Consider the following 25180-nt stretch of genomic DNA (forward strand, 5'->3'; position numbering starts at 1 on the left):
AGTCCATGTGCTTATAGGCCAATATCAAAGAACGGCTTGTTGTGTGCCAGGCACTGTGTTAGGACCTCATCTCATTTGTCCTCATGACGATCTTACGAAGCGAGTGTTGTGACTACTCCCATCTCACAGCTGCCTGCCGCTTGAGACGACTATGTCACCTGCCCTTGGTCACACAGCCTGTAAGCCATAGAGCCGGCATGTGAACCCATGTCTGTCCACCTCTAGCTGGAGCTCTGACCTGCTTAACACTGTTCTGCCTCCCCAGAAAGATGCTCAGGGAATAGCTGTTGAATGCACAGATGGCTGGTTGTGTGAATGATACAAACCACCGCATTAATATTTTATAATTTTTAGTTAATACTGTTAACTACTAAAACAGTTCCACAGCTTACTGTTTGCCAGGCACTGTTCGCAAGGCTTTGCCTGTGGTAACTTAGGAGACCCTCATGCTGCCCCTCGGAAGCGCAGGCTGTAGCGCCCCCATTCTGCAGAGACGGAGATGAGGCACAGTGAAGTCAGGTCACTTGCCCCAAGCCCCTCAGCCAGAGTCTGTGGAATGAAAGACCCCGAAGAAGACGAGATAGGCCCCCGGGGCCTGCCCACAGCTCACTCCCTCACCTCCTACTAGCCTGGACTCAGGTGTCACCCTGCACTGACCAGAAGCACCCCCCGCCAGCCTAGCAGCCTCCACCTTCAAGCTCCCTCTCCTGCCCTCCCCAGCGGCTCCCACAATCTGACATCCTTATTCTCCAGCTCTCACTTCAGTGTGAGCTCGAAGAGAACAGGGACGTGATTTGGTGACCGCTTCTGCCCAATTTCTAGAAAGGTCCCTGGTGCAGGGCAGGTGCCCAGGAGACATTTATTGAGCCAATCAAAGAAAGAATGGGTCAAAACTCCATCTCTGGACATGAGACAGTGGTTTCCCTGGGTTCCTCTCGCCGGGCCCAGCAGGGGCACCCAGCCTTTCCCCTGCTGTGACAACCTTCTCACCGGGCTGCACTCCCTGTCGCACGTGACTGACACAATCCCACACGTGCACCTCACATGCTGTTGCCCCTTTCCAGCCCTGCCGCCCGGAGCCCCGCACCTCCACCCGAGGGGACCTCGGCAAGCCCGGCCCCGGTGACCCCAGCCGCCGCCCTCCCCGCAGTACCCTCGGCAACCCCCACCGTCCCGCCTGAGGAGGAGGACCCAGCCCTGTCCCCACACCTCCTGCTCCCCGACAGCCTCAGCCAGCTGGAGGAATTTGGGCGGCAGAAGAAGTGGCACAAGAGGCAGAACAAACACCAGCGGCCGCGACAGTTCAATGACCTCTGGGTCCGCATCGAGGACAGGTGAGCGGGGGGAGGGGCAGGCCTGTCAGGAGCCGCGCATCTCTCTGGGTCAGCCCGGGGCACCCTCTCATCCCGGGCCCTGCTCGGAGGAAGTGAGCCATGTGGGTGCTTGGGTGGAAACTTCTGGGATAACTTGACTCACCCCCCGATTCACAAAGTCTCTTCCTGTTCATCCGTCAGGGTCTACAGAGTATGCTCACATATGATTTTTCATTTGTATTCTCAAAATGAGAGCAAGCACACTTGTCTGCATTTTAAAGGCAAGGAGATAGAAACTTCCTTCAGGTGCGGTAGACAAAAGCCTGCTTTCCCCTTAGCTCCATTTGTCCCATGGGCCAGAAGGTGAAACTGGGAGAAGATACATCGAAACGTCATAAGCTCCCTGCGCCTGGAAGGTCTTAGTGGCCAACACCCTGGCAGGGAGGCTGCAGAGGGCCTCACTCTGCCAGAAAGAGATGGCAGGTGACGACGGACAGCCTTACTGCCGTGGGCTGTCTCTCAGGAGGGGAAGGGGAATCTGTGATAAATGATGTCAAATATGGGCAGGTGCAGAAATCATCCTGCTGTGCAGATAGGTATCTGTCCCCTGCCTGTGTTCTTCTGCCACCCCTGTGCCACCTTCTCAGCCTGTCTGTTTCCAAAGCTCCTGACGGAACCAGGATACTGTCTCCCAATTTCCACCAAAGACTCAGTATAGAGCAGTCTCCCTAGATTCTGCTTTGGGGTAGGAATCTCCATATGTAATGAGCAGTGTCACCAGAACACCCCGGCTGTCCCAGGGAGTGGTCATCAGTGAAGGTCAGAGTCCTACCCCCCGTGGTAGCCCAGCCCTGGACATCGTACCCCAGCAGTGGGCCCTTGCAGACTCCAAGTCTCACCTGAACCCTAAAGATCATCCTCCAGGATTTCCCCAGAATGCCCAGAATCATCTGGGATACTTATAAACAAACAAATGCCCAGGCCCCACTGCAGACCTCATAAACTTGCACCTGCAGGGCATGGGCTGGCAAGCTGAGCGTTGAGTCTGCACTTGGTTGAATGTGTGCCGCAGAGTCTTTGCAGCAGCTTTGGGAAATGTGGACCCAGTTCTGCGTTTACAGATGGTGAACCAAGGCCAGGTTGGGGACGGGGGGCTTGTCCAAGGTCACATAAGCAATCGGGGGCTGCCTCCTGCACTGTCTACTTCACGGTCCTCCTGCAGCCAGGTCTCTGAGTCATCGACAAAAGGTTGACATGTCCAGTCCACTGTCTTAAAGTTTTGGATGTGCACTGTTCTGAAAAGACTTCCAGCAAGTAAGAGTGGAGGCCACTGCTCCTTTGGGCCATTGGTTTCAAAGTGTCTGACTTGGGTTACTGGGAAATGTACTTCCACAGAGCCCTGGCCAGCCTGTCCCACCGAAGGCAGAGGCACTGCTATGGCTAGATTAGCCGTGACGTTTGGCTCGTGTGCCCAGCGTAGGCACCCCCTCCAAACCAGGAGCAGGGGCGTGGGGTTACGTCGGAGGGCCGCTTCTTCCTTGCTGAGGAGCACTCACAGGCTGCCAGGAAGGAGCAGGGCCGGTGCTGGAGCTGGCAGCACATAAAAAGCTCCAATCAGAGGGTTACTCCGGGCCCTCGACAACCTGCAGGGGTGACTGAGAGACCCAGCCGGTGGCAGGCCCAGCCCAGGGGGGGACAGGAGCCTGGCTGTCAGCTCCAGCAACTGACCCCCCAGCGCTAACCACTTCTGAAAGCTAAATTTCGGCAAACGACTCCAAACAGTTTCCTTTTCACAACATGTAGCTCTGAAACACAGAGCCCAGTTTCAGGATAAGAAAATAGCTTTTCTTTGGCAAGAGGGAGCCCTTTCTCCCACCTAACAGGTAAATTATGGCTGGATAACTCTCTTCCATCTTGTTGGGTTGGAGAAGGAAGTTTCCCCGGAAGGGCACCCTGCTTGAGTTCCTCGATGCTTCTTAGGCAAGCAGGCCCTGAGCTCTGTCACTCCCAGGGGACTCATCCCATCCTCCTAGGCTTTCCAAGTTTCCAGCTCTCTGAGAGGGAACAGAGGACAGCTCTCCGAGGGGGGACCTAAAGCCCATTCGTGGCCATTCTAACAAAACCATTCTCCTTGGAGCTGTGATTCCATTCTGAATTCTCTCATTTTCTTGCCCCCAAATCTGGCTGGTGCCGTCCATCACCTCTCCCAACTCATGCTACACCCGTGACCCGGCAGCAGGGCCCCTGCCCAAGGGCACTGCCCCAGCAGCCTGGGATTCTCCAGTGCTGCCTGCCACTGCCCAGTGAGCTTTCTGCTGCCCAGCCTGGACACAGAGCATGGGCTCCCTCCAGCCTGCAGCTGCCTCTCCTGCGGGCCCTGTCCTCACTGAGCTGTGTGCTACCCCTCAGTCGGCCGTGCCCAGCCCATCTCCCACCTATGCCGTTGCTTTTCTCTCTGGGTGGGGGAGGCACGAGGCTCTTACAACCCTCATGTCCCCAGTCTTGTCAGTAGTCCTGGAAGTAAGCTTTGTTTGACAAAAAAGGAAACTGAGGCCCAATGAGGTCAGGTAACGCCCAAAACCCACACAGCAAGTGAGCTGTGGAGTCAGAACCCACAACCCAGGTCTGTCTAATGCTAAGGGTCACATTCGCCCATGGCCACACAAATGCCCCACCCTTGCCTGGCAAACATCCCCATCCTCACTGGCTGAAGTGTCCCTTCTCTCCTCTCCCACAACCCACAGTTCCTGCAGGTGCCCCAGTCTTAGCACAGTCACACAGGCTGCAAATCCTCACTTGTGTCCCAGGGCCCGGAGGCCGGGAGGCACCAGATCTGGGCTGGACTTCTGTGGCCACCGGGGGCCTCGTGAGGGTTTGTTGACCACATGCCTGAGTGAGACAAGGAGGGAGAAAACTGGGGGTAGAGGCTGGCCAGACCACCACCTGGAATGAGCTCCCCCCCACTCACCCCTCATTACCCAAGACGTAAACACACGGGAGGAAGTTTAGAGAAGCAGCAGCCCTGGCAGGGTGATTAATGAGGACCCTGTGGAAGGGGCCAAGTGCATGTCTGCAGATGGCTGTACAGCAGGGGCACAGAACTCTCAGGAACCCCACATCTAAGGGCCAAGAGGGGGGACAGCAGTTCAGGGTTCATTCCCATGCTGGCTGTGTGCCTACATACTGCCCCAATGAGAAATGAGACTTGTGACAGTCCTCAGTCTCTTTTAAATATTTATTTATTTATTTATTTATTTACTTATTTGGGGGTGGGGTGGGGAAGGGAAGAGAGAGAGAGAGAGAGAGAGAGAGAGAGAGAGAGAGAATCCCAAGCAGGCTCTGCACTGTCAGCGTGGAACCTACACGGGACTCTATCCCACAAACCGTGAGATCACGACCTGAGCTGAAATCAAGAGTCAGGTGCTTAACCAGTGGAGCCACCCAGGTGTCCCCTCGGTCTCTCTTTTTGTCAGTGAGGGCCTTGACTGGGTCCATGATGGTCATGGCAGCCCCTCTGCTCCCCCAGCCCACGGCTGGGGTATGTGCGCGTATGATGGGGTTAGAGGGCTGGATAAACAAGGGGACAGAGTGCTGGATGGAAGGACAGTCATGAGGAGGTGGGTGCAGGGAAGTGTTGGGCATGGCCAGAAGCGAGGCGCAGTGGGCATCAGTACTGGCCCAGAGTCCTGTGGGTGCACCATGTAGGGGCGGGGGGTACAAGACACACACACACACAGAGCGTGTCGTTGTCTTCCTGGGCCTCACTTTCCCCGAGCTTTGAGCAGATGGCCAGGGCCCCCTGGAAGAGGAAGACCCCTCTCTGGTCCGCCCAGGGGGCATCCTGCCTGAGGTTCCCCGGCTACACTTTCTCTTAGCAAAGCCAGGCCTTCTCCCAGGGGGCTCCAGGGTGGTGGTGTCTCTGTGTGGGGCCGGAATGCTATGGGATTCGAGGTGGAATCCCACCCATGGGGGATTCTCTTCCCCCATGAGAAATGGGAAGCAGGACCGCTCCGTGCATAAAAGCACAGACAAATTCAGGCAGAACAGGCTTCAGACCCCGGCCCTTCCTTGTGCTTGCTTTGAGGATTAGAGAGTAAACAAGATGATGCTTATAGAATGGTAAGCTGGCCCCAGACCCCTGGTGACACTTGGTGACAGTTGTCCCCAGAGTTGCTGGTGGGACTCTCAGTCTGGTCTAAGATGCCACTCTCCCTCTCTCCTCCCTCCCCGACAGGAGCTGCTCGTGGGCCCTTCGCACGTCTTAGGTTTCAAACATAAGTGGGTGCTGCCCACTCCCCCGCTTGACAGGAGCACACTGGCCACGTGCCGGTTACCCAGCCCCGTGTTGAGAGCTGGTGGGGACAAAAACAGAAAAAGTCTCAGGTCGTGGCCAGGCAGGGACGGCTCCCTAACACGCTGTGGCTGAATTAGCCCTGGAGCCCCAGTCAGTTTTCCTGCACCTGCGAAGGGATTGGTCCGCCAGGGCTGTGGGGAGGACAAGGACATTCCCAGCAGAGAGGGCCATGAGGGCAAAGGCGTGGAGGCTGGCATGGGCTTTGGACATTGGGATATCAGGCAGCAGGCAGACCTGTCGCTTCAGGTCTCCGACCTGCTTGGCCCGGAGAGGCTGAGGCCAGACCGGAGTTGCCGTGGGGTCTCCTCCGGGTGGACCACAGGGAGAGCTGCACCCTCAGGCAGCAGGATAGCCTATCAGGTGGGTCCCCCTCACCCAAGGCCCATCTCCACACTGTCTCCCTGGAAGCCTCTGAGGAGGTCACCTAGGGCACAGCCAGCATTCCCTAGTATTGGAAAGAAAGCCACAGCCTCTGAGACCCCCAGAACCCAGCCCCAGATGGCTCTTCAAGACCCTCTAAGTACACGGATTGGCCTCCTACTCCAGGTAGCCCTCTGGAGGGGCCTCAGTGGGCAGACAGCTGACACCATCACAGGCACCGGCCCTCCTTTTCTGTGCTTTATACCCTGAACTTCTGCCTAAGATCTCACTTCTAGCTTCTGCTACTAGAAAACATTTTAACGTCCGTGGGTCTGTACCTGCTCCTTCATTGTACACGTGGGGAAACTGAGGCCTTGAGGACAGGACTTGCCCCACGCCACGTGGCACACAGGGACATAGGGCAAGCTAGAACAGGGCTTCAGCCTTCCTCCCAAGCAGCGGGGCCCTTCCCCACGTGAGGGGCCCTGTCAGCTCAGAGCAGACTCGGCCCCTTGGTGCCAGCCGTCTGCGGAGCCTGGGAACACTCTCAGAGTGTTTGCTTTGGCTTCGAGGCCACTTTGCCATGAGACGCTCTTCCCCTGCACGGGCCTGGGGGCGTGGGGGGATCTGGACTGGGGGACTGAGCTTTGTGAGCAGAGTGGGCTCGGAAGGCGGGGGCATTTGGAGGGGCTTTCCGCACCCCCCCAACTCCGTTTCCCTGGGACTCCTTCCAAGCAATAAAACCCCCGCTCAGGCTCCAAGGGGGAGTGTGCATCTTTGGTTTTAAAAGTGTGAAAGCAAATGCCTTTGGGCGCCTTTCGAGACAGTTTTCATAACTCCCACTTGGCCTTCCCTCTGATGGCGGGGCTGCCTGCGGCCAGCCTGGGTCCCCAGTTCCAGGCACCCCAAGTGGCACATAGCCTCCTCTCCTGAGGCCAAGCCTCCTAGCCTCCTGGCTGCTCAAGCCAAAAGGATGGGGCAGCCGCTAGGAAGGGACCATCACAGACGCTTTGCGGAGCATGCAGAGGTTTTCTTTGCATTAGAAGAGAAAGGGAGGGAAGGGGCTAAGGTAATGGCTCGAGGCCACGGGAGGCCTCACCTCCCACCCTGGCAGGCCTCCACGCACAGGTTTTCCAGGTCTCAGCAGGAGGCAGCACGCAAGCTCCTGTGCCCTCCAGGCACCTCTGTATCCTAATCCCCTTCAGGCTGTCTCTTCACCTTAGAAATGGGGATAATGAGATGACACGCGTACAGCATCACAGTGTCTGCTGGCTCAGGGGAGGCACTTCACAAACGGAAGACCCTGGTAGTGGGAGAGGCAGACACAAGCATGCTAATAACGGCGCCAAAGGTGGCCAGCGCCACGTAGCGTGCCCACCGCGTGCCAGGCGCTGCTGTGAGCGCCTCGCCTACGGAAGCCCGCGCAAGCCTCCCGTGCACACGTAGTTACCTGCGGGTGACACAGCGGGATCAGTGGGACACGTGCGAGGTTTGGTGGGCAACTTCACTCTCCCCGGGGCCTCCACGGGGTGGGGCCACTGGGCCAGGCCTTCGAAGGTGGACCGGAAATGACCGTCGATGCGACCGCAGAGGGTGGTGTGTGCTGGCAGAGCCCGGAAAGCTGAGGCCGGCCAGCACCAGATGGTGCGAGGTCTGGGGGCTCTGCAGGCTGCTACAGGTGGGCATCACCCCAGATGTTGTGGGTTATGAGGGACATTCAAAGCCACCTGGTCTGCCCTCCTCTCCTGTTCCACAGGCACACCGTCTATCCAGGAGCATCTTCCTTCTGTGCATGGGGCATATGACACACTCTTGTTCCCTCCTTTTCTGATCGCTGCTCTGGGAGTTTCTAAAGACTGAGGAACACACATGGCAGCTGTAGCCACCAGGTCGAGGAGAGCCTCGTGTGAGGATGTGGCATGTTCTTGTGGCTGGAGCATGACCAGGAGCAGAGAAGGAGGACGGGCCGGGGAGCGAGGACCTCCTCCTCGACCGAGGGCATGTGGACGCCCGCTCCCAGAGCAGAGGCCCCAGCCCTGAGGCCGAGCCAGGCTGTGTAAGAGACGTCCAGCCGGGAAGGCAGTGGGGCTGGACCGTGGTGGTGATGATTACAGAGCTCACATGATGCAGCGACCCTGTCCTAGCACATGGAAGCGCAGGCCCCGGCAAGGCAGGGGGTTCCCTGCTCACCCAGCAAGTGAGCAGCTTACTGGGCAGGGGCAGTAAGCTCTGGAAAGGGGGCCGTGTCACGCAGGGGAGAGGCTGCCCGCACCACAGACACCCGGGGAGGGGCAAGCCTCCTGCCCGCGCATCAAGTGCTGGGGGGCACCTACTGTGTGCCCAGTTCAGATCCCAGCCTTGCTGTGAGTCCTGGAGCACGTTACTTAACCTCTTCGTGCCTTGGTTTCTTCGTAAGTAACGCAGGGATTAGATCGGACCTGCCTCGTAGTATTGCCATGAGGATTAGAGGTTAATGTGTGCAAAGCGCTGGCACAGAGCTGCCGCCAGCCAGGGTAAGTACTTCTCTGACCGCCAGGAGCACCCTTAGCCACGTGCAAGCTCGACTCTGACTTCACAGCTGGCTGCTGTCACCTCCTCCGGGAGGCTTTCCTGGCCCTGCCCTGCATGGGGCCCCTGTGCTGTGATGGAACTTGCTGGATCCTCTCTCTGCCTCCCCTGCCAGGGCTCCACTAGAGGAGGTGTGGACCCAACGCCCCTGGGGCCCCACCTCTTTCTTCATCCTGGAGGCTTCTCCGGCTGTGTCTTCTCTTTGTTATGCCTCTGTCCTTATCTTTCTTTGACCCCTCTCTTACTCAGTCCCCTCCCTCTCTTTGTTCATCGTCTCCTATTTCTCTCTTTCCGGAACTTGAGCAGATCACCTGGCCCTGCCCTTCCCTCCACTTCCCGGTGACACCCGGCCCCGGCCTCAGCCGGCTTGTTTGTTCTGTACTTAATCTCTCTTTATTTCTCCGTCTCTCCCTCCCTCTCTCTTTCATAGGTTCTCTTCAGCCAACAATCTCACCCATTGCCTCCAAAACCGGATTCTATGTTTATAAGTCCGTGAAGGATCACACCTTTCACTAAGACTCCCTGTGTTTGTGTAAAAGGCAGCTGACCCAGGGCTCCTTCCCAGGGGGTGCTGCCCCCTCCCCCTGGGACCTGGTGCCATCTATCCCTGAGCCCCAGCTTTCTCATCTGGTGAAGGGGGTGATGAGCCCCACTGTGAAGGTTTGTTTTGAGGCCAGAGAGACTCTCCATAACTGGTAGCTGTGATCACCAGGGCCGGGAGATGGTGGGGTTTGGGGGTGTTTTGTTTCCTGTTTATCTCTGGTGGGAGGGGAGGGCGCAGGACGGCACCTGAGGACACAGGTGTGGAAGCTGATTGCCCCAGTGGGATCCCAGACCCAGCTCCTTCACGGCACTTTAATTCTTTCTGCCCTGGAACCCATCTCAGGCTGTTACCCGTGAGGCCTCAGGAACCCAGCTGGCTGGCTGTGTGGCTCTGGGCCACTCACTTTCCCTGCCCGGCCCCTTGTCTCCTTCTCCATTTTCTGAGAAGAAAACAGAGGGGCGTCTGGGTGGCTCAGTTGGTTAAGCATCCGACTCGATTTCGGCTCAGGTCATGATCTCATGGTTTGTGAGATTGAGTCCCACATCGGGCTCTGTGCTGACAGCACAGAGCCTACTTGGGATTCTCTCTCTCTCTCTCTCTCTCTCTCAAAATAAATGAAAAAACACTAAAAACTAATAATAAATAAATAAACACATAACATGAGAAGAGAACAGATTCACTGTTGCCTCCGAACCCAAGGCCAGATCCCAGGATGAGGCTACTGACAGGTGACTCCATGGTTCTCTGCTCTCTGTCTCCCTCCAGCACGGCCGCCTCGCCACCCCTGCTGCCCCTGCAGCCCACGCACAGCTCCGGGACCGCAGGGCCACCCTTGCAGCTCTCAGAGCGGCTTCAGCAGCAGGAAGAGCAGGGGCCCACCGGCAGCTCAGCGCCCCACTGCCTACAGTCTGCCCTGGGCCTCCTCCTTGCCATCCTGGCCAGCATCACAGCCTCCCTCCTTCTGCACACCCTTGGGCCCTCCTGACCTTGGTCACCAGTGCAGAGAAGCCAGAGAAACCACAGGAGGGTCTGCGGCCACACCCCACTGCCCGTGCCACCACCTCCAGGGTGCCCGACACCGTGGGCAGTCCAGACGGGATCCGTTAGAACATTAGAGCTTTATCGTACCCGAGTTACATCTTCTTTTTTGTAGAAGGATCTTAATTTCCCATAGTGCTATGGGGCTCTTTTGTAAAATATGTGTCCATATTAAAAAAGAAAAATGTATTTATTCTACCGATAAAACTATTTTTATGTGGCCTATGTTAACCCTTTAATTAGCCCCAACACCAACCCAGGAAGGGAACCCAGGCTGTCAGGACACCTGCAACCTCATGCAGACCGTGGCTTTTAACCGGCTTGCTCCTAGATCGGCAGAAGCCTCCAGTGCCTCGGCTTGGCTTCTCCCGCCACGGGGTCCTCAGAGAGAGGGGCAGGCAGACAGGCTTAGCTTTTGTGAAGCTGGATTGGGGAGCCAGAGATGTGAACGCCGACGATCCTTCCCTCCCGTGGATGCATCCTAGGGTGGGAAGATACTTTAGGAAAAGAATGCTGCTATTTTGAAAACCCTGAGTGTCTGTGAACTGGCCCTCCAGAGTTCTTGGTAAGTGTTTTGACCAAAGCACAGGAGGAGGGGAAGGATGTTGGCGCTGAGGGAGGTCATCCCCCAGCCCTATGTGTCAAATGGTTACATTGAGATCCAAAGAGAGGAAGGTGGTTGCCCAAGGTCATGCAGCAAGTGGGAGGTCCAGGATGTGAATCCAGACCTCTCTGTTCTGGCATCATTCATCTTCTGTAAGCTTGGCTTACAGAAGAACCTGTTGGAGTCATAGCCAAACAGAGTGAGCTGGGCCAAAGGACAGGAGTGGGCATAGTAGGGACAGGGGCTCTAGGAGTTACATGGTAATAATAACCCTAATGAAGGCCACCATTTATCCAAAGACTGCATCGTGGCAGGCACTTTGCACACTCACTTTATCACTGATCCTCATGCCAGTTCTGTGAAATGTGATTGTCCCCATTTCACAGATGAGGAAACTGAGCCCCTCAAATAGATCAACAGACTTGCTCAAGGTCACTTAGCTGGGACATGGCCCCAGATCAGTGTGATTCAGAAACAATGCTTGTCCCTGGGCCATATTTTGCCATGTTCTCTCTGCACAGAGAAGCTTCAGGGAAGGCAGATCTCACCCAAATGGGGCAGCACAAGCTTCTTGCTCCAGCCAAAGAGACCACTTGGCCACAGTCACTCATGTTGGCCCCTCTGAACAAAGGACTCTAGCAACAGCCTGTGCCACATGTCTCATGCCCCAACTTGTCTTATCTCGGAGACAATGAGAGGCTTTCCTATCAAATGAGAGGCTGTGGGGTGGGGAGTCAGGGAGGCAGAGCAGCCAAATGAGGCAGGCAGGAAACTGAGACTCAGAGAGACTGACCTCCCTCCTCTGCCTCCAAGGCGGTAGCTGAGAAAGCAGAGGACTGAGGTTAGCTGCCTTCCAGCCCTAACTCCTCACAGACTTTGGGAACCTGAGAGCAGAAAGGGCCCCTCATTTGACAGATAATACCAGTAAAAGTAATATGGAGTCCCAAGTCTGCTGACACCGAGCCCCGTGCTACACAGCATCACCGCACCGTGGGTTTTCCTGGCAGGCCTGGCATTGGCTGATTAGACCCAATGCCGTTATGCCCAGTCCAGCAGCTGTCTCCCTCCTGAGATGGAATTCTGGGCAGCTTATTGGATGGTCAGAAGTGCCATGAGCATCTAGGCCAGCAGCTAAATTCTTTTCATCTCAGCCCTGGATGGACGTGTTTGAGCTTGAGATCTGGCAGAAGCCCCAAGATCTGCTTCAGAGGGTCCAGCCGGCCCCATGGGCACCACACTATAAACTGAACTTGACCCCAACCAGGGCTGGAGTCCGTTTATCTTTGGCAGAAATGTGACTTCCTATTTCTGAGCGGGAAAGGGCTTAGCTGACTTATAAAGCAGGCACAGAAGGCCTGTTGGACATCAGACAGATCGTGCAGAGCACTCTTTGGATGAGATAAGTGTAAAGGAATTAGAAATACATAGGCCAGATTTCCCTCTGTTCAGGGCAGAGTGTGGCATGAGATGCACCGAGATAGAGCTTGAGGTTAATTAAAGATGAAGCATTTGGGTAAACAGTCCAGGTACCTGACTACATGCCCAGATCTGTGCCAGGCACGGGGCCAAAGAGGTAAATTAACACAGTGTGTGACTATCGAGCACACACAGTGCCAGGCTCTGTGCTGGGGCCTAATCTATGCACCTTGCCTGTCCCGGAGGAACTCCTCATCATCGCGATGGAACAAGCAGACCAGTCCTACGTTCCTAGAAGCAACTTTAGAGGTTCTCCTATCTAGGCCCCTGACCACAGACAGACTCAGCCTTCACCTTCCCCAGATCCCTCCTCTGGACAGACTGGGAGATTCCAAACTTTCCCTCAAGCAAGCACTCAAGTGTTTAGAGAAAGATGGATGTCGGCAGAAGGGTAGGCGGGCTGATTAGGTAGGCATGTGCTAACGGGACAGGCCAGAGCCCATGTCGACCCGACATCTACAGCCTAAGTTCACTGATCCCTGAGGCCCACCCACCGGCCAGGGTTTGAAATGAACTGAGCTTGCTGACTTATGTCCCAGAAGACCTGAGGCATCTGTGGAAATCCGCTTAGCTGGGGCACTGGAATTCTCTCATCCTGAGCCAGGGAACCACCACTCCATCAGTAGCCACTTACACACTTTGCACGATCTGTCCACCACTGCTGACATTTTTTTCCGGCACGTTCTACGTGTCTAGCCTCATAAAGTCCCCTGTTGCTCTGAGAGCATCTGTGTACCTTTCTTACGGCTTTTGTGTTTGACCTTCAGGTGGCAGAGAAGATGGAAGGACTGAGACCCAGTGGGTTAAGTGACCTGTCTGGGGTTAGGCAGCATGTTAGTGGTGGCCCTAGGTCCCCTGTGTCTCAGGAAAACTGACCAAATGACCCAGGGGCGTTCGGGGAGCTGTCAGCATGGCTATGCACTTCTGGTTTTCCTCCAGGCTGCTCTGGTGCACCAGCAGCCAGGTGAAGGCAGGGAGAACGGAGACGTTAGGCTGCCAGGAGCTGCAAAGGGCCACCAAGGGCCCCTCCAACACTGAGATTCAAAGATCTGGAGTCTATGAAGCGTGGAAACTTGCACTGACTGGAAAGTTTACCTTTGCACCAAATAACCATGAGCTGATTTTTCTCATATGAAATGCTCTGTCATCTCCTGCACAGCCTCAGCTAGACTTGGGCAAGCCTCAGGGCTCAGGACCCTTGTTCTGCCTGCCCAGTCTCCAGCCCGGTGCCGTTGTCACAATGGATCCCAAAGAACAGTCCTCCACCACAAGGAAAGTTTGTGAAAACCACCTGGAAGGCCAAGAGAAGTTCCACCTGGGCATTGCAGCTTTGATGGTATCCTGTGTGGTGAGAACAGAACTGGGGCTGGTGATAGCGAGTGTGGGGTAAGAACGGAAGCCCTCGGCCTGGCCTTCCAGACCCTCTGTGATCAGACCCTGCTGACTCTGCCAGCCATCCTATTTGTCATTTCTAGAATAGACAGATGTTTCCTGGACCTGGAAACTCCCTTATCTTTCCCCAGATCCTCATTTTTTGACGATTAACTCAGATAGCACTTCCTCCAGGAAGCCCCCTATGATTCTTCTGTGTTTTTTTCACATCACAACACCCACTGATTAGTGTTGAAACTGTGTAATAGTGTACCTGCTCTCCTATCAGACTGTGAGCTCCTTGATGGCAGGGGTCACGTAAATTCATCTTTGTATCCTCGTCTGACATGAAGGGGGCACTCAGGAGATGTGTAGAGAGAGAAGGAGGATGAAAGGAATGAAGAGAGGAAAGGAGAGAGACGGACCTTAGCTCTGCTAGAGGAATAATCTCTACAAAGCCAAAGCTGTCCCCTGCAGGTGGTGAGTTTCCTATCAGAAGAGGTGTGAGCAGGGCAGTAGGCCCGCTGGCTGGAGATGTGGCATGAGAGCTGAAGTCTTGGCAAGAGACTGGTGTAGATGACATTGAGGGTCCCTCCTGGCTCTGTAATGCTCAGGTTCTTTGAACATTGTTATTTTTCCAAAAATTAATCTAAGCAGCCAAAAATATCACCCGGGCTGGCCGTCTAAACCAGTAGGGTTCAGGAATCAGTCCAGCCTCACACCCCCGTTCTTCAGCAGCCCAGCCAGGCCTGATGTGAATTGGCAGGCCTGCCTGCTACCCTAAGGCAGGGGGTGCTGCGGGTGGTGGGGGAGGGCTGGACTGGAACCCAGGGCCCCTGACCCCAGCCTGGAGCTGCTTCCCTCCCTGCTCTCGAGCATGTGGGGAGGGAAGAGATGGGCCGTGAGGACTGATTGATCCCCTACCTGGCCCTTTCTGGGGAGCATCAACCCACCCTCGGATCTCCCCATCCTTTATCCAAACGTTGGCTCTTCCTCTCCAGAGGTGCTCTGGATACTCCTTCACGTTGCTGGGTGACCTTGGGCAAGTCTCTGCTCCTTTCTGAGCCTCCATTTCCTCATCTGTTAAATGGAGACCTAGTTTCCTGCCTGTGCTGTTCTAGCACGCAGGAGTGCTGTGTGCAATTTCAGGGCCCCATGAAGGTGAGGTGCCACTGCCCTCTTGGCTCAGCGATCGGCTTTCCTCCCAGGCCCCACGGGCCGCTTTGGGATTGGGACTATGTCACAGGCAGGAAAGGTGGTGGAGTAGCGTGCCTTAAGGGTTGCTCCGTCGCCAGACCCACTGCAGGCAAAGTGGGCTTTGGATGGGACCCGAGTCTCAGACATTTCCAGCGAGGCTGTGGGATGTCTTCGGCCCCAGTGGCTGGGGCAGCAGGGCCTGACTCCTGGCCAAGGGAGGTCCCAGCTCAGAGGAGAGGCAGACAGAACTGCCCCATTCCCAGGCCTCAAAGAGATTGCAGAAAGTCCCCTGCTGACTCATTATGTGACACAAGCTTCAGCTCTTAATGTATTTGAAAGATACTGGTGATGTTGTTCTTGTAACCACCTCTTCCCCTCACCTCTGTGATTTATCATGAAGAGTCCTTTAAGAATACAGAAGACAAAGAAAGATGCTATTAATGTTATTTTGCCAAAAATATTTTTGTAGCATAATATATTAATAAAAGACATTATGAACTCCGTGGAATGGTGTCTCTGTGTGCTGGTGGCTCCCCTTCTCCTGCCAGGGAACATCTGGGGAAATCACCTCTGGAGGTCCAAGACCGGAGGCAGTGGTTTGGAGGAGCTGGAACGGGCCCATTTTCCATACAAAAACTTGGGCAGATTCTGGGAGGGTGGTGTGGGCAGGGGTCCAGTGACTGGAGAGGCCTCAGGCCAAGTGGGATCCAGATAGCCCTGTCCAGCCAGAATGAGCTGCCCAGGGGGCCAGGGAAAGAGTTGCCCACGTGAGCCACAAAGCTGGGATCTGGGGTTCACCCTCAGGGCCCCGTTTCCCTCACTCCCTCACTCACCAAGACCAACCAATTCTTCCTTATTCACCTTCCCCCTCTTTCCACCCCCACTGCTCCACCCCAGCCCAGGCGTCCTCGCCCTCTCCTGAACCACTGCCACCTACGGCTGTGCCCTGCAGTCCCCTCCCCCTCCCGCCAGGCCCTCTGTGACCTGGCCCCTTCCCGGCATGAAGCATCTCTACCGTGAAGTTCTCAGTTTTCCGATTCCTTTCCTAGTATTCAACACTCCCATTACTGCCTCCCTCCATGTTTCCTAAATTCATCCTAGCCTTCACCACCCCTCGCCTTCACACATGCTGTTCCCCGGCACTGACCATCCCTCCGCACCTCCCCCGCTCCTTGCTCATTGCTCTGTGGAGCTCCTACACATCCTGCGTGGCCCAGCCCTGGTGGTGTCCACTCCAGGAGGCCTAGGCTCTTGAGTGGAGGTAGCCACTCCTCCCCCTCCCCCACCCTGTTCCCACAGCACCTGCTCCCTGTGCACCTGGCTTGTGCTCAAATGACACGATGTGCCTGCCCTTCCCCTCCCCTTCCTGGGCCAGGACCGTGGCTGTTCATCTCTGAGTTCTCAGCCCCGAGCACAGGACTTGACAGCTAGTGGGTAACCGTGGAAGAACGGTGGAGTCAAGGAGGAAGGAGAGGAAGAAGAACGGGAGGGAAAACCGATTAAAAGCCTCCTTTTCTATCACAACCGACGCCATAGTTCAAGCGTCAGCGGGCTGGGCTCTCCACACGGTGCTCCTGCACAAGTTCCCGGAGGGAAGACTTCACCCCTGGACCTTGGGAGAGGGGGCAGGTCCTGAGATGCTGGGAGCGGGAGAAGCCTCCCTGTGTTCTGAAACCACAGGGCCTTCACCAGAGGTGGTTCGCTGGCCGTGGTCCACACGTTCTCGCTGGCTCCTACCAAGAGTTACACGGACCGGCCGTGTGGGACCCGCCTCCAGAAAAAGGTAATACAGACGATACGGCCGGAGCTAACGCGTAACGTGCATTTATGATGCACAAACAGTGTTCTAGACATTCACGAGCCTGAAACCGTTTCTTTCTCACGACTACTCCCCGCTGTCTCTATTTTACAGATGAAGGAGTTGGGACGCAGAGAGCTTAACCTGACCACAATCACATAGCTTGTAAATGCTGGAGCCAGACTGGAGCGCCAAGGAGTCAAGCCCCAAGACTATTGTGTTCGCTTTCACTCGGCTGTGCTGAGCTGCCACGTGTGGGCTCGGCCCATGAGGAGGGCGAGGGGGTGTCTGTGTCCCCATCGCACAGGCCAGGTGGGCTAGGTCGGGACCCATCCGTGGCCCCGTGCCACAAGCCTCTTTCTCGTCGTGGAGGCCGGCAAGATCTCCGTCCCACCCACCCGACTCTGGATGGAGGTGCACAAAGGGGCCTCGCCTGCTCCCTGCCCCGTGCCGCCACACTGGTCTGCGGGGTTGATACCAGTGGTCTGAGAAGTCCTGCTGTGGCCTGTGACCCCCATGTCCTCTGGCCCTCACACACCAGCTGCTTTCATGAAATGAAGCTCCTGCCTCTACCTGCCTAGAAGCCCAGTGGGAGAGTGAGCCCTTGCCCTTCCTTGGGAGACATAGTCCTCACGTGAAGTGCTCCCTGCAGGACAAGCTGTGGCCAGGAACGGGGTCTCAGAAACGATGGAATGGGTGACTAAGGGGACAAGCAGGTGGCAAGAGGGAACACTCAAGTGTTTGTACGCAGTACACTCGAGGGTCTGTGCTTCCTAACCTGGGAGCCCCAACGCCCCCTCCTGCCCTGACAGACCGAGTCCCTTGCTCCGAGCTGGCTCCCACTGAGGTGCTCTACTGGAGAGAACCAGGCTGCTCGGTCTCATATTCGAGCGTTGGATGCAGGGGAACCCTGTCTCAGCCCCAAATCTCTGCAGAGCTGCTCCAGACAGGAGGCTTCTCTGTACAGATACAAAACTCAGAGCTGAGCCTGTGGGGGAAGCCGCGGGAAGTTTCCAGCTCCCAGGAGTTGTCCCTAGCGGCCCATACATCCTGTCCCCCACACCCCACCCCACAACCAGGTCACAGTGCTGAGGAGGTAGTAGTTCTCTGGCACGGGAGGTGTGTGACGGGGTAACTCTCAATGGAGAAGAGATTCCCACCGCAGCGTAGAGGCTGGCCAAGGCCGTCTCTATCTCCCTCTCCTCTACCTGTCCCTGTTGCTGTCTCGCACCTACCTCCGTGCCCTCACTCCTTATCCATCTTTCTATTCCTTGATGCCCTCCTTCCCACCCCTGAACGTCTGCAGCCCTGCCGCCAAACCTTTCAGCTGCACCATCAGACAGTACCCTGCCTGCCCCCCGCACCCCTGCAATGAGGACCACAGCCTCGGCTCTGCCGTGGTCTGCTTGTGTGGCCTTGGGCGAGCTCTGCCCCTCTCCGGACCTCAGTCTCCTCTTTTGCATGGGAGGAGGAGCAACTTGTGTTCACTAAATCCCTCTGAGAAAGAGCAACACCTTTGGAAGACTGTCTCACGGGGGTTTGAGGTAGAAAGGAAAACTATGCCTCCCCCTTTCACCAGAGGGGGAGGGAAGATACTCCTTATGCTCAAGGGAGGAGTTTCATCATTTTGTTCCTGAAAAGGCGGGCAAGGGAAAGCAGGAATGGAGAGAAGGAAGGAGGAGGGGCGAGGAGTGAGGAGGATGGAGAGGCACCGAGGGCGGTGGGAACAAGGCCTTCCCACTGGGGAGAAGACCTGCAGATGGCGGTCGTTTTCCTGGCTGCCGTGGGAACCCCAGCTCCATCTGCCCTGCCAATCTCCAGAGCATTCCCCGCCACTTGTAAAGATCTGGGAGAACCACGGAAGGGGGCTGATTTCATGGCCAGGTTGGCATGGTGTGAGGCAGATGTGGCAAGGTCAACGACAGGGAGCTGGAGGCCAAGAAGGGCACAGGAGTGAGAGCCCCCGGGAATTCAGGGACTCCAGGAGGGCTTGGACCTCAGCCACAGAGCTGGGTGTCCAGGATGATCCTAACCAGGCATGCTGGAGCAGGAATGCCTGAGCCACATCCGGGTTACAGGTAGACAGAAAAACTAAGCGTGGACGGGCCATGGGCTTCCGTGGGCTAAGGGGTATGGGAGCTCCAGGGTTCCCTGAGCCAGGCAGGAAAGCCTCCCTGACATTACTACTTCCAGGCCTGCCACAGCAGAGAGCGCACCCTGACCTGGCTGACCGGGGCCGGGCCGGGCTCCGTGGGGCCAGGAGAGCTGGGCCGGCCGCTGTTACAGCACCGTAAAAAGAGATTATTTTCAGAAAATATTCATAAAACCTTTTTCATGTTGGTTCTGGGCTACAAACAGTTCTTGTGTTTTCTTTTTTCATATTTTCCATTTCTTCCTCCCTGATCAGTCACAAGAAAAGAATGATAACATCTCTGACCTGGACACACCAGCCCCCAGGCAAGCGCCCGAAGGACACTTCTTAACTCTCATCCTCCTGTCTTCCCTGAGACTCTCGAAGGATGGAAGGGGCTGAAGGAGGTGGCAATAAGGGGTGGGGGGGGGGGGAGGGAGGAACTGGGGAAGAAAAGGAACAATACACAGAAAGACGGGGTGAGGATCCAGAGAAGGAGCCAGGGACTAAGGATAGAGAGACCGACGGTGCTGGAGAGGTGGAATGGGGAGAAGGAACGAGCAGTCAGAGAGAAGGTCAAGGCAGAGGGTCAGGCCCACCGGAATGGGAACACATCAGGTTCTCCAAAGAGCCTGGGACCTGGGACAGAGGCTGGGATGGGGCGAGAGTTGGGGAGCAGGATGCAGGGACCCCTAGGGGAAGGCCCTGGGAGCAAGCCCTCTACTCCTCCCGGGGAAACTTGACAACACGAACTGCTTCCAGGGCCTGCCTGGCTCCCCAGACTCAGTAGAACAGCCCCTCACTCTTCATCCCCTGTCCCTCTCCCCACCAGGACCGTCCAGGCTCGGCCTGGGGTATGGCTGGTCATCAGGGAGCCGGGGGCCTGGCCCCAGGCATCGCCTTCCCCTCTCAGTGTCTATTTCCCCATCTCTTTAATGAGGATACTAAAATTGCTTCTGACACAGGTTACAGTGAGGTTTTAATGAGATGGTGCAGGTAAAAATGCTTTGGAAACCAAGGCCCAACACACAGGTTAACTGTGATTGCCACTCAGGCGGGCAGCAGAGATCAGCCCGCAAGAAGCCGGGGGCCTGCAGATGTCTCAGCGTGCATGGGAGCAGGGTGCAAGGCGGCAGCTGGGGACGATATGGCCAGAGAGATGAGCCAGGGCAGGCCCGGACCACTTGCTGTGCGCATCTAGGAATTGGTACAGTATCAGGGAGCCAACGGGAGCCAGCGGTCAGCTGTGTGACCCTAAGCACGTCCCTGGAGCTCTCTGGTGTGCGGTCGCCCAAGGATTCGGTGAGCTAACTCATGCAGGGTGCTGAGAGCCATGTCTGCCACAAAAAAGTCAGGGCATGCCAGCATTATGGTCTTTGATGGATCTGTGGCCTTGCTAACCACCCTGGCTTCCCTGTGAGGTGGTAGGGGTGGGTGGGTCCTGGCCTAGGGCGAGATAGGAAGAGGGGCAGAGAAGGAGGGGGGCCGGCTCTCAGGAGCTGATTCTCACACCGCAGTCTATGCCTGAGACTGGTCCCGCGCCTGAGTTCTCAGGAGAGGTGGGGGTGGAGGAGACGAACAGTGCATCCCTGGGGACCTAACTGAAAGGACCCACTGGCTTCGGACCTAGAGTGTGCAGGGAAGGTTGTGGCGGGAGGCTGGGCTCGGGCGGTGGCTGGGGTCCGGTGTGAGAGGCTGTCACCTGCCAGCTGTGGCACTGGACTTTGCCCTGGGGTCAGCAGGCCGCCCAGGAAGCTTTAGCACCAAGTGGCACGAAATTGTGTAAAAGCCTGATGCCCTGGGCCTAATCTCATCCTCCCACTGAGTCCCAGTTTTCCCATCAGCAGCATGCGAGAGGATAGCCCTGATCCCACAGAGTTACCATGAGGGCCTAGGATATGTCAGTATAGAAAGGGACATTATAAAATATTTGTAATAAAATGGGACATTGAACCTGGAAGGGCTAAGAAACCCTGCTCTACATATTTCTTTCACCCATGAAAAATGAGAAGTCCTGAGAGATTGTGCCAGATCCTAGGATCTTCAGCTAGCATCCTTTTACCTTATTTTCTACTCCAGCCTTTTCTGCCTCATTTTCCAAAAGAGAGTAGCACCCTTCAAGGAGTAGGGAGGTAGAGTGATACGTTGCAAAGAGCAACGGGCCAGAGCCCAAGACTCTCTTTGGCTGCTTACTGGTCACCTTTCATCAGGCGTGTCCCTTAACCTTCATTCTTATTTGCCTCGTCCCGGAAATGGGGATGAAGATAACTTACTTTGTAGCCTGTAACGGTGGCTGAGACAACGGGTCAGAAGTGCTTCATTTCTGCAAAGGCAACATCAATGCGCGTTATTATGAGTGTTGAAAGAGGAAAGGGGCATGTGCCCTGAACTTCCACCATCCCCCAGTCTTTACTCAGGGACCCCAAGGGGTGTAAGTGGGAGATTATGCCTAATTCAAGCCCCAAAGTGGGTTTCAGTCCTGCTCTGCCATGGACCTGATCGTAACATTAGGCCAATGACACCCCCTTCTTGAAGTTCAGTTTCCCCATGTGAAAAAAAGCAGAACTTAGAGTAGATGATCTTTAAAGAGTCCCCTAGCTTTTCTAGGCTAGAACGTCAAGATCTTCCTCCACCCTCCAACCTCTCAACTCAGCTCCTCGGCTTTGAAACACCTGCTCTAAAGCATTGGTTTGGGCCACATGCTAAAGCTCACCGACTTGCTGCCACCATTAGCGGTTTGCAGCCCAGCAGCCTGACTGACTTATAGAAGGGCCATTGACTTCTCCAGGGCGCAGGAGCTTCAGCTCCACATCGATCAAATCCAAAATGTGCAGTAGGGATTTCCAAGCCGTACTACAGACCCCAGACCTCCCTCAGCCCCGCATCCCTAAGACCACCTCCTAGCTAACAGCCTTCGCCCGACCCCAGATGCCTCCTCTAGCACCTCAGACACATTCGAGCAGAGCCCATCTTTAAACAGAGGTCCAAAGGCACGCCCAGGTATGTGGTGGCTTGTGGCGTGGAGAAAAGGCTCACGGGTGTTTAAAATGGGGGCAGGGAGAGCAGCCATGGGAGGGTGAGAAGGAGCCACCGGGGAGGATTTTCCCAGAGAGATGGATACGGACTTCTGCTGGCTGTGTGCCTGTCGGGAAAGATGCGGACATGTGGTAGAGGAGGCGTCTGGGCCGGGCAAAGGCCATTAGCTAGAAGGTGGTCTTAGGGCATGTGGGGCTGAGGGAAGTCAGGGGCCTGAAGCCCTGACTCTTTGGAAGTCCTACTGTGGATTTGGGGTTTGATCAACGACTGTCACTAAAAGTCATTTGTTCAAGAAGATGGAAAAAAGTTTTGTCTCTCTGGGCTACTGAGGCTCCTGAGGAATGCAGGGGGTGTAGCGGGGCCAGGAAATTCAGGAGGCACGGAGGGCTGAGCCAACTCTCCTAGCGGGCCCGGGCCCGTCAGCCAGAGCAGGAAAGAGAAACAAACACGGGCCACCGGATCTGGAGCAGGCACGAAGCCCCCACTGAAGGAACCCTGAATGTCCAGTCTCGGCCTCCATCTGCGGGGGGCTGCCTGCTGCCGGGCACACAGGCTGCCGGCTCAGACCCGTGTGAGAAGTTCCTCCAGGGAACTGATCGTCCCCCACCCCTTCAAGCACTCCTGCTCCCAGGCTTCCCAGGAACGCAGGCCTAGGAGAAGAGGTGCTTTGCCTCCTGTGGTTTATGCGCCATGAAGCCACTCCCTCCTTCTCAGAGACAGCTGCCCAGCCCGCTCTGGCTCCAATATAGCACTTCCCTTTCAGCTTTTGAATTTCAAAGCAAACCTGACTGCAAACAGATGGATGGGGTCATAAAAATCCCCCAAGCAGGGAGCAAAGAGGCTCATGGTTGTAAAAGAGAGGCTCCTTTGGAAGAACATGTCCCTGCACCCATGCTGGGGTCCTGCCTCTCCAGGCGCCCGCATCCTGCTTGCTGCAAACACACCAGGCACGTCCTCTTCGCCTTCACCTATCCCAATTCCACCCGGCTTTCAAGGCTCAGCACGAGCCCAGCGTTTCCCAGGCAACCTTCTACTACCTGCTCTCCCAGACCCTAACCTTTGCATCCACGAGCCAGCAGACTGCTCTTGCCTTTGAGCTCCTAAGGTACTGACTCCCTGTACTCCTTCACCTACTCCATACATCTTGGCATTGCTGGCAATTTTTGTTTACATATCTTATCTCTCAAAATAGATCCGAGGCCGAAGATCAGAAAACACCTTACCCTTCATGACTAATCCAGTGTTGGGCGCGAGACTGATGCTGAAGCGATGCTAACTGGATGCTTTTCGTGAAAACGCAACTTTACATAGCTTAAATAACAGTGGAAAGAAAATGGAGGGAGTCAGTATTACCAAAGCAGCTGCTGTGGGGACTTATTATGATGCAACACAGGAAGTGTCATTCTACTGAGCACTGGGGGACCCATTTCCAGGGTGCACTCCAAGCAGGAAGTGACTTCATTCAAAGAGATGCCCTATTATGTCCAGAGTGAAGAGAGTCATTGGCAGAGGGAACAAAGACAGGACAAAGGGCAAGGAGGTCACGGAGTAACGTGAGTGGTAGGACTCATGCAGGCTTTGGAATCACACAAGCCTGGGTTAAATCCCAGTTCTGCTATTTACAAACTATTTGACCCTGTGCAAATGACTCAAACTCTGTGAGCTTTGGTTTTGTTACCTGTAAATGGGAGCGATAATAACACCTATTCTGTAGGATCCGTTGTCAGGAGTAAATAAGATAATGGCGCTCAAGATTGGCTAAGTGTCATCAAAGAGAGCCCTGCAGGCCAGGCAGATGGTGGCAGGGAGCCATCTCTGGACTAGCAAGACGAACTGACATCCAATCTAGTTGGAGGAAGTGAGACGACTCCTCAGAAATTCAGATGTTGTTCCCGTTTACTGAAAGCTTGCTATGTGCCACCTGACTTGTAAAGAATAGTTCGATCTTCACACTGCCCTTGAAAATGATCATAATGCCACCCAGAGGGCACTGATGTCCTCTTTTTCTTCATCTCACCTTCCTGCCCAGCCTAGCAGAGGCCACTGGCAGCCTCCAGTGAGGGGAAGATATCACAGGGCTTACTCTGAGCTGAACGGAGCTGAGCGGGAGACAAACATTTCGAATTTGGTGAGAAATTTAGATTGATTTTGATCAGGGGAGAGTTTGTAATACAGGAAAAGGAGATTCTTCCAACACCAGATACTGACAGGAAAGCTCTTGGATCCACACAGGACATGATCCAGGGATGGTAAGGGACCGTATAACCAGCTGAAGGGAATGGTTGGGGAAAGAAATTAAAGTTGTTCTCTCTTTGTACCCCACCGAGTCCAACCAGATCAATCAGAAGGTTATATTTGGCAACCGGGCCAGTGGTGTTGGCCACGTAAGCAGCCATCAGTCAGGAAAGGTGAACAAGAATCCAAACCAGACCAGCATGGGGATTCTGCTCCCAGCTGCCTCAGTCACCATTCTCACATAATCACTGATGTGGTGCTTCAGAACAATTAAACCCAATTATGATTGTGTTAAGTACATAGTAGGCTGTGTATAATTTCATTCCAGGGTAAGGCTCAAACTCTCTCAAAATGGAAGTCCAAATTATATTTAAAAAAAAAAAAAAAAGCCTGAAGATTTTGTTGTGTGGATACATCTGAACAGGGTAGTTTGTCAGAGTCCGGATTCTGAGGCCAGAGAGAACAAGGGCATCATTTAGTGGGCACCACCACGTGGCAAAACATCTGCTCAAAGGACTCTCCACACGAGATCCTTGAAAATGGCTCCTCTTGGGCTTAAAATGAGATCTTGATTCACCACTGTGGCACTCAACCTCCTGTCTCACATGGAAAAGGCCAGTATCAACCATGGACAACCACTCTCTTGGGGCCCTTATTTTCCGGGCGTGCCCATGCAGGGTGCTGCTGTGACTCACACGCTCTGCCTGCCCGTGGCTCTGAGGTGTCAGCGCTACAGGCCCTGATATATAGACATGGACACTGAGGTTTGGAAAGATCAGGGACCTTTCCCGGGACCTCACAACTGAAAAGTGGCCACAAGAATGAGAATTAAGCCCCATAAGACTCTAAATTTGTGCTTTTTCAACTATCCTAAGTCGGGGTCTGGTCCAGCCTCAGTCCCTGCTTTTTGGGGCCTCAAAGTCTGTTGTGTCCCCATCTTACTGGCTTTTGGCCCCTGGCCTGACTCCATCTTTCAAAGAACTGTCCCTAGATGGCCAAGCAGAAGCCTCCTTCTCCTGTGACCCCCTTCACACTATACGACTTGCCCCCTTATAGCTCACATCAGTCTCACTGATGCAATCCCATTTATAGGTAGCCTGCTGTTTTTTTAAATGGCTCCCTCTGTTCGAACCCTCTTCTCTGTCCATGCTCACT

At 55.2% G+C, this 25180-nt stretch overlaps 1 protein-coding gene and 1 long non-coding RNA gene across 3 annotated transcripts in view; one reads left to right on the forward strand and one right to left on the reverse strand.

Annotated features, from left to right (window-relative positions):
- The window catches only part of TRABD2B (TraB domain containing 2B), a 217458-nt gene extending 202130 nt beyond the window's left edge, over window positions 1-15328 (forward strand). The window contains exons 6-8 of one of the 2 annotated variants that reach the window (XR_009258143.1): window positions 1065-1334; window positions 9905-10742; window positions 13025-15328. Coding sequence is in view for 1 of the 2 variants with exons in the window: in XM_058717455.1 (XP_058573438.1) it covers window positions 1065-1334; window positions 9905-10124 (490 nt within the window). In the remaining variant the exon portion in view is untranslated. Of the gene's footprint in view, window positions 1-1064; window positions 1335-9904 lie in introns of both variants that reach the window. The other variant, XM_058717455.1, reaches the window with a different exon arrangement.
- LOC131504761 (uncharacterized) lies at window positions 14710-23160 on the reverse strand. Its single transcript, XR_009258144.1, has 3 exons — window positions 23014-23160; window positions 21028-21077; window positions 14710-15229 (listed from the first exon to the last, which is right to left on the reverse strand). It is a non-coding gene; the product is annotated as an uncharacterized LOC131504761 (long non-coding RNA).
- Between the last annotated feature and the right edge of the window lie 2020 nt (window positions 23161-25180).

The sequence above is a fragment of the Neofelis nebulosa genome, chromosome 2 (assembly GCF_028018385.1).
Source record: "Neofelis nebulosa isolate mNeoNeb1 chromosome 2, mNeoNeb1.pri, whole genome shotgun sequence".
In the NCBI taxonomy this organism is placed as follows: domain Eukaryota; kingdom Metazoa; phylum Chordata; class Mammalia; order Carnivora; family Felidae; genus Neofelis; species Neofelis nebulosa.